We start from the raw sequence: 9,132 nt of genomic DNA on the forward strand, positions 1-9,132 counted from the left end.
AGGTTTTAACGAGGCATGGAGCTAAACGCAAAACGCCTAAAGGCTAAGTTGCTTCACGCGCAAGGCCAAGGCGGTTATCTCTTTTTCCCTCTTACTTTTGGTTTAATTTTGAACTTGAGAATATTCTCTTTTGATCCTATGTTTGTGAACGTTGGAGAGTGTTTGTGGCTAAGCGTGTTAGTCAAAAGGTGGCGATGTGTTCTCTTTGTAAAGGGGACACGTCAAAAGGACAATGTGCGGATCAAGATGGATCCGCGTGTCCTTAAGCTCCTATCTAGACCTAGCTATTGAAACTCTCCTTAAGCCTTTGTTCCTCCTTAGACTTGTATGAAAATAAAACTTTTCCTCAAGAGAGATTCTTGAAACTTGTCTCACTCTTCTCTTTCTTCAATCCGGGATTGAACCTTGAGAAAACCCTAACAAGCCTCGAACCGGGTTCGACCTTGTTGGAGACCGTATCAAGAGGAGAGCCAAACCTCTTGTGTCGTCACTCGATCCATCCGTATTTCCCCTCACTTCGTTTCCATCTGTCCTCTTCTTAAACTCGAGTCCTCCTTCTTCAGTTCTCGAGCTCCCCACGAATCACCTCAAATCATCCCCGCTATCGCTTCCCCTCGTAGATGTCCACCCGCTCGTTCCGCATCCGTACTGTCCGATTGAACCGTTCGTGGCTTCTCGACGTATCTCCCGAATGGCTCGTTTGAAATCCTTCAAACTCCATTTCCCTCGTTTGATTCTCTCCTAGACCCGAAGCCCAGAACCTCGGCCGAGGAAAGATTCACCGACTGAAAGTTGACCGAGAGCTCAAGCCGCGTCCGTACCGCAACCGTACCGTGACCGTGACCTCGGGTCGCATCAGCTTGGTATCAGAGCTTCAAAGCTCCTACGAGGTTGTTTCTTTCCAGAACTCTCAGTTCCTTTAAAGTTTCAATCTTTGAGTTTAAAGCTTGCACCTTTTAGCTCCATAGGACTCGCTTGTTCTTTTTGGTTTTATTTGGTGCATGCTTAGGATTGTCTTTCGTTCGCTTAGGTTGTTAGAATTCGCATTAGTTCTTCGTGTTCATATCTCTGTTCCTTTGTGTTCTTGCGAGTTCACTTTTGGATCCATAAAGCTAGTNACGAGGAAGGCCCAAGACGTTACGAGCCGAAACACAAGATGGTCCATGGACCACTTATACTCGTGCCATGCCTATCCGGAGCTACGAAAGGTCCAATATGCGGTGGCACAATTCACCGATCACGCCCTTACCTGGTGGGATCGACTGGAAGCTGAACAACGACGCAACCGCGACCGACCTATCACTGTTTGGGAGGTCTTGAAAGCAGAGATGCGAAGGCNAGAGATGCAAAGGCGCTACATGCCTCCATACTACCACCGCGAGCTCCAGAAGAAGTTTCGGCGACTAACGCAAGGCGCACGGAACGTGGAGGAGTATTACGAAGAATTTGAACACTTGCGCAACCGGTTGCAAGTCGATGACTCCGAAGAGTCACTCATGGCTCAGTTCTTGGACGGATTGCAAGAACGCATTGCACGCAAGGTCGAGCGCCAACCCTATCAAACCTTTGAGGAGTTATTGCATCTCTCGGTGCAAATTGAGACTCAAATCAAGAAGAAGAGCGCCTCTGCGCCTCGTGGCCGAACTCAAGGAGCTACCAATTGGACTCCTAACGCGTCGCCATCAAACCGATTGCCGGAAAAACCAAAGGCGACCAGCGCGGACTCGAGATTCAAACCTAGGGAGCCGGCCACCAATGAGCGCCAAGATCCGCGACGCAACACCACCGACGTCCGGAGCCGCGACATTGTATGTTTCAAGTGTCAAGGGAGAGGCCATTACGCTCGTGATTGTCCGAACGCACGGACGATGATACTGACCGAGGCTGGCGAGATCGAGTCCGACGATGAGGCCACTGAAGAAATGGTGCGAGGAGAAACCGAGCTGGAAGAAGCTGTTGCGGAACCCGAGGTCGGAGAACTGCTCATGATACGCTGCATCCTGAACGCCGGTGTAGCCACGGATGACGCCAACCAACGTGACAACATTTTCCACACGAGATGCACTGTAAGTGGTCGCGTTTGTGGCTTGATCATAGATGGAGGTTCTTGCACTAACGTGGCAAGTTCCAGGCTTGTCAAGAAACTTTCTCTTGAAACCACAAACCACCCTCGCCCTTATTTCTTGAGATGGTTTAATGATAAGACCGTGATCCAAGTAAAGGAACCAGTCTCGGTCCCATTCAGTATCGGTCCGTATAAGGATCAAGTCCTTTGTGATGTGGTGCCTATGCAAGCTAGCCACCTCTTATTGGGGCGCCCATGGCAGTTTGATAAGCGCACCACACACTGCGCCATACTAACCAATACTTTTTCATTCATGACAACAAACGTATTTGCTTGAAACCCTTGAGCCCCACGCAAGTACATGAAATGCAAGACAAGTTGTCTAAAGACTCGAACGATAAAAAGAATTTTCGTATTCAGTATGGTGATGTTAGAAAGTCCCTTAAGGACTCAGCCCAAGTGATTTTGATGTTGTTTCGAGATGCATTGCTTTCAGGTTTTGATGGTTCTCTAGAGGCCTTACCGGAGGTCATACACAGCGTCCTCAAGCGTTTTGCCGATGTGTTCCCCGAAGAACTCCCCGAAGGCCTACCACCGATCAGAGGCATCGAGCATCAGATCGATCTAGTTCCAGGAGCGCAGCTTCCCAACCGGCCAGCCTACCGTGTCAACCCCGAAGAGGCGAAGGAGCTTGAACGACAAGTCAAAGAACTTATGGCGCAAGGCTACGTCCGAGAGAGCTTAAGTCCGTGTGCCGTGCCAGTGCTCCTAGTTCCGAAGAAAGACGGATCATGGAGGATGTGCGTTGACTGTCGAGCCGTCAACAACATCACCATCAAATACCGCCACCCCATTCCACGCCTCGATGACATGCTAGACGAGCTTAGCGGCGCTAGTGTCTTCTCAAAGATCGATCTGAAGAGCGGCTACCATCAAGTTCGGATGAAGGAGGGTGACGAGTGGAAAACGGCCTTCAAGACAAAACAGGGTTTGTACGAATGGCTGGTAATGCCATTCGGTCTTTCTAACGCCCCCTCGACCTTTATGCATCTTATGAACCATGTTTTGAGGTCGTTTATCAATAAATTCGTAGTGGTCTATTTTGATGATATATTGGTATATAGCGCTAGCTTGACTGATCATGTTAAACACCTAGAGGCTGTCTTGTTTACTCTCCGCGAAGAGCAACTCTACGCAAACTTGAAAAAGTGCGTGTTTGCTGCTAATGAATTGGTCTTTTTAGGCTTTGTTGTGAGTTCGCAGGGCCTCAAGGTCGATGGAGAGAAGATACGCGCAATAGAGGAGTGGCCCACGCCAACGAGCATCACTCAAGTCCGGTCGTTCCACGGCCTAGCCAGCTTTTACCGGAGGTTTGCGCGAGACTTCAGTACGTTCGCCGCACCTCTCACCTCCGTGATCAAGAAGAATAGCGAGTTTCGATGGGGAGAGGAACAAGACAAGGCGTTCACCGAGCTCAAGAAACGCCTCACGCAAGCTCGGGACGAAACTACTTTACTCCACCGCGGCTCACGCCTCACGCAAGCTCGGGACGAAACTAAATAATATTCTAATATTTAGAAGTTGTCAAAAAGAAAATTAAATGAAATTATTATAAATAAAAAATTTAGATTTATATTCAAGAAATTAAAGAGATAACATGAAAAGAAGATGTCTATCTTAATTATATCTATTAAAGAACTAACCAAGCTGCAATCTTGAAAAATTAAAATGCTAGTATTTCATATTATATAAGTGAGAAGCTAAAAACTCTTTATTACAAAATATGCATATTTAGATCAAACTTTCATTTGAAATATTTTTTTAGAAATTTTAGACAAGAATTGTAGAATGTTTAAGCTCTCAAAACAAAGTTGTTCATGCATGTATCTAATAATTCAATTGCAAAATAAAAAAACCTATTTGAAGTATTAAAAAAATCAGAGTCAAAATTATATTATTCAAGATTTCCACAATTAAAAAATAGATAAACTCTACATAAAAAAACCAAATTAATAGCAAAATTGTTTAGAAAACAGTAAACCATAAGCCCGCGTATAGCATGGATATTCATCTAGTATGACATAACGAAATAATATGTTAACGAAGTTATCAACATTTGGCAAATTTACTCAAAAGAAAGCTAAAAATTATGATTCATGACAACATCCATATATAAATCTCCAAGATGCAATATAGAACTAGAGTTATACAAATTCAGTGATAGAGAATTCTGAAAGAATAAAAAATGACGTCGAATTAAAACTGACAACTTCAAAGTCTAGATATTCAAATTCAAATTATGGTAAGAGGTTTACCAAAGACATATTCTTCTCGGCTTTTTTTCTTTACATTTAGACAAAATCAGCATAAACTAATTTGACTTATTAAACAATATTATTTTCTCTAGTTAAACGCTTTCATAAACTTTTGTAAACAAGTATTCTAGTTGTTGCAATGTGTGCTATATATAAACTGCCTTCTTTAGATTACAATTCATTCAACAATAGATCGGTTTCCAAGTAAGAATAGTACTAACAAAAGCTAAGTCTAGAACAAGAACACACGAATTCAATCAACATGGCCAATTGTAGTAATTGGCCATCTCTTCTTATGTTGGTCTTGGCCTTGTACGCCATTGCTGCTCATACAAGTGGCCAATACACATACTCTCCACCATCCTCACCACCACACGTTTACAGTTCTCCACCACCATCTCCTTCTTACGTATATAACTCTCCACCACCTGCTCCATATATTTACAAGTCTCCACCACCCCTGCCTTACGTCTATAGCTCCCCACCACCTCCTCCATACGTTTACAAGTCCCCACCACTACCTCCTTACGTCTACAGCTCCCCACATCCTCCTCCATATGTTTACAAGTCTCCACCACCACCTCCTTACGTCTATAGCTCTCCACCACCTCCTCTATACCTTTACAAGTCCCCACCACCACCTCCTTATGTATACAGCTCCCCACCACCACCTCCATATGTTTTCAAGTCTCCCCCTCCTCCTCCATATGTCTACAACTCTCCACCACCACCTCCCTATGTTAACAAGTCTCCTCCCCCTCCTCCATACGTGTACAGCTCTCCACCACCCCCTCCTTATGTTTACAAATCACCCCCTCCTCCTCCATATGTCTACACTTCTTCACCACCACTTCCATATGTTTACAAGTCACCACCACCTCCTCCTTACGTCTACAGTTCTCCTCCATATGTTCACAAGCCACCACCTCCTCCTCCTTACGTCTACAGCTCTCCTCCATATGTTTATAAGCCACCACCACCTCCTTCTTACGTCTACAGCTCTCCTCCATATGTTTACAAGCCACCACCTCCTCCTTACACGTACAGCTCTCCTCCATATGTTTACACTTCACCGCCACCTCCAAGCTATAGTTATAGCTCTCCTCCTCCAAAATACTAAAGAAACATATACATGATATATCCGTTTATCAGCCATCATATTCATGGAATTAAATATTTGCATAATAAATTTTCATATATGAAATGTATCTCTCTGGTTACAACCAAGTGCATTTTTGTTGTTTGATTGCTTCTTTTGATGTTGTTTAATTACTCACTAATAAGTCCTTGTACTTGTTGTCAAAGGGCTTGGAATCCAACTTCCAAGGAAAGTTGATTGGTTTTAAATAATGAGATTACTTCTTCATACAAGCAATAACCTATATTTTGGTTATTTTTATAATACTCAAGTAAATATGATGATCTCTCTTATAATCATAATTAGGGGTGTCAAACGGGCATGCCCGCGCCCGAACGGGCTGACCGTGACGGTCCCGTATTTTCAGTGATCCGCTGCGGACAGGTCCGCCACGGGCGGCGGGCAAAGTATCACTGCCCATGCCCACTCCGCCTAGCTTTGCGGACTAACGGGCATGCCCGCGGGCATCTCTTCTTTAGAAAGATAATCACTTTCATACTATAAGATTCTGCAAGTTCCTCTTAAATATTGTTTTTCTCTCTTGTGCAAGCAGCCAACTTCAGTTTTAAGCTCTCTAACTCCTGCTCCAAGCTAGCTGTCCTATTAGAGCCATATCCAACAATATCTATGAGGTGAAGGGAAAAATAAGGTAGCATTCAATTGCTGAATAAGGAACTTAAATCTAATAAGGAAGTGGGATAGAAAATAAGACACCTCTGGAAATGCATCCGAGTAGCCACACCAAGAATTCTAGGTCCACCTTGTTGCATGCACAACTGTTCAATATCTTTCTATAGTTCACTACGCTCTAGTTATAAGAAATACTAGTGGTCAGACTCAACATATATCAGGTAATCAAGATGCAGAAGTAAAATGGAGTCTCAAAAAACCATGATAGATAATATCTTCACAAAAGCATAACGCACAGAGTAGCCAAGGTCAAATTAAGTGCATAACCCAAAAGAGAAAGGGAAGAATTTCTGAAAGTGTAACAAGTGATGATGTCGTCATACACCATTTGCTATAAACTAACTCAATATCAAGTTTATTAGAAGAAAACACAAGTAAATAACTAAAAGAGAAAAATAATCTTTTGCATCAGAGAAGGCAAAATGCAGCAGAATACACTTGAAGAAGGCTGCAGAGAAGCAAAAACGTAAGACTAAAAAACCATTTCTACAAGCCTAGAAACATGTCCAAGGTCTAAATAACTAGTACCACCAAGAGAAATACACAAAAAGAAACTACAGTTGAGAAATTGAGAAAACGTACCAAGTTCAAGTTGTTTGATTCGAGCCTTTAGAATCTCATTCTCATCTAAATTAAGATCCATACTTTTGATCTGCAGAAGATCAACAACACTTTGACAAAGTAAATAACTTGCTTGGAAATTTCAAGACTTTTGAGCAGATGGAAAGCTAAGAAGATATAAAAGCAGATTCTTAACAAAACCCAGAACTCATAAAATAAAAAAAAGCATTCACCTTGAAACAACCTTAAGATTCAAAGTGATGTTCTTCCTCGTTAAAGCCCTAATTTTGTAGTAGTTGTTGTAACAACTAACAAGGGATTTAGGGAAGAGACAAATCAGAAATGAGCCCAGAAGATTGAAATTGAGAGACAAACACGATCAGCGAGAGAGAAAGTGTTTGTACCTTTTTCGTCTTCTTCGGATTTGACCCCGAATCTAGCCCGAATCTCCTCCCCTGTGCCGCACCATCGCTTGTGAACTGGCATAGAAGTGAATCAGTGATGGAACTGTGACAATTGCAGACCGCCCGTTTACCCCGCGGTCATCAGCGGTCACAATCCGCTTGACCCGCAAACCAAACGGGCTGAGTCCGCGTGACCCGCCACTTTTTGGGCATCAAATTAAGAGCCCATGCCCGATCCGCTAAGCTACATAACGGGCTATGCCCGCGGGCCTAAAGCCCAATTGACACCCCTAATCATAATCATAATAAGAAATATCTACGCAAGAAAACACTACAATTCGTCTACTTTTTAAGCTAATTCAAGTCTAAAAAGATAGTGACATAAACAAATTAATTAAGTAGGCAGAATTAAATACTATTTTTTATATATAGTAAAATTGGGAAGTTGTAGATGTCCATATAACGACATAAAATGTTATAGAAAAAATCGTTTTCTATATAGTTAAACGAATAATATAATTAATTGTTACTAAAAAAATATTGACAGTAAACAATGTGAATTGTCATTATATACCTAGTTAGATCAAGTTATTCCTATTTTCCAAATTAATTGTAAAGAAAATGAAAAAAGATATGTACCATGACATCCATATTTCAAAATTACAAGATGTAATATAGAACTAGCTAGTGTTAGTGTATCCAAATTTTGAATTGACAACTTCAGTGTTTACATAATCAATTTAAAATAAGGTAAAGGGTAGCTACCAAAGACATAAATTTCTTTTCAACGAAATCTGAAACTAATAAAATAATTTAATTAATACTGTTTCTATTCTATATACAGTTTACTGTATATAGAATAAGAATAACTATATAAAACTGCTTCTAGTCTACTACACCTGCGTTACGACTTACGGACTTACCACCCTATTTCGTTAGAGACAAAATCATAAACTCAAAATTCAACGTGTATTAGACAAATCTTAGATCCCCTTTCAAAACCACCTATATCCAACCATCAAAGAATAATACTTGGCGTACTTGGAGTCAAGCTTAGAAATGTTCGAAGGCGGTCAGATCCGCATGGAGCCATCACCGGAAAATGCAAGCTCAAATCAGATTTTTTTTCCATCTTTTGGAATCAATCTTGATTTGTCTGAGCACTTATACCAAATGATTTGTTAATACAATTTTCTTAACCGTGCATCGAGCTAGCTTGCGGACCGGATGTGATGTGATCGCAGGACGCGACCTCAGCCAAGAAGACCAAGACACGCCGGACGCGACCGAGACGCCTGACCAAGACGCATCGGACGCGACCAGGGCAACCTCTTCAGACGCGGCCAAGGCTCCAACGATCTTTCCCGGAGCCACCACACGTTCCAAGAGCTCAGCAAAGGCGGCCAAACAGCGGCTCAACCTATTTGTCCGAACCTACGTCCAACACCAGCCACCCCACGAAGACTCCGAAGGCTCAGTCCGCTTAGTCTTCACTCTTACCCAAGAGTGAAGACGGTCTAGTCGTTAAGCGAGGAAGTGTACTCTTTTTCCTCACTCCGGATTTGTCCCAATGGGTTTACCGGAGAAGGTTTTAACGAGGCATGGAGCTAAACGCAAAACGCCTAAAGGCTAAGTTGCTTCACGCACAAGGCCAAGGCGGTTATCTCTCTTTCCCTCTTATTTTTGGTTTAATTTTGAACTTGAGAATATTCTCTTTTGATCCTATGTTTGTGAACGTTGGGGAGTGTTTGTGGCTAAGCGTGTTAGTCAAAAGGTGGCGATGTGTTCTCTTTGTAAAGGGGACACGTCAAAAGGACGATGTGCGGATCAAGATGAATCCGCGTGTCCTTAAGCTCATATCTAGACCTAGCAATTTAAACTCTCCTTAAGCCCTTGTTCCTCCTTAGACTTGTATGAAAATAAAACTTTTCCTCAAGAGAGATTCTTGAAACTTGTCTC

At 42.5% G+C, this 9,132-nt stretch overlaps 1 protein-coding gene and 1 long non-coding RNA gene across 2 annotated transcripts; one reads left to right on the plus strand and one right to left on the minus strand.

Moving 5' to 3' along the window:
• Window positions 4,643-5,651, plus strand: LOC104718213 (extensin-2-like). The gene has a single exon (XM_010435917.1). The coding sequence runs from the start codon at window positions 4,643-4,645 to the stop codon at window positions 5,498-5,500; it is 858 nt and encodes a 285-aa protein (XP_010434219.1). The 3' UTR covers window positions 5,501-5,651.
• On the minus strand, window positions 6,039-7,448 carry LOC109128183. The gene is made up of 3 exons (XR_002034637.1): window positions 7,003-7,448; window positions 6,233-6,860; window positions 6,039-6,118 (listed from the first exon to the last, which is right to left on the minus strand). It is a non-coding gene; the product is annotated as an uncharacterized LOC109128183 (long non-coding RNA).

The sequence above is a fragment of the Camelina sativa genome, chromosome 2 (assembly GCF_000633955.1).
Source record: "Camelina sativa cultivar DH55 chromosome 2, Cs, whole genome shotgun sequence".
NCBI lineage: Eukaryota > Viridiplantae > Streptophyta > Magnoliopsida > Brassicales > Brassicaceae > Camelina > Camelina sativa.

Excerpts from the sequence above, each read along its gene's own strand:
- LOC104718213 (XM_010435917.1), top strand. The coding sequence starts at position 4,643 with ATGGCCAATTGTAGTAATTGGCCATCTCTTCTTATGTTGGTCTTGGCC.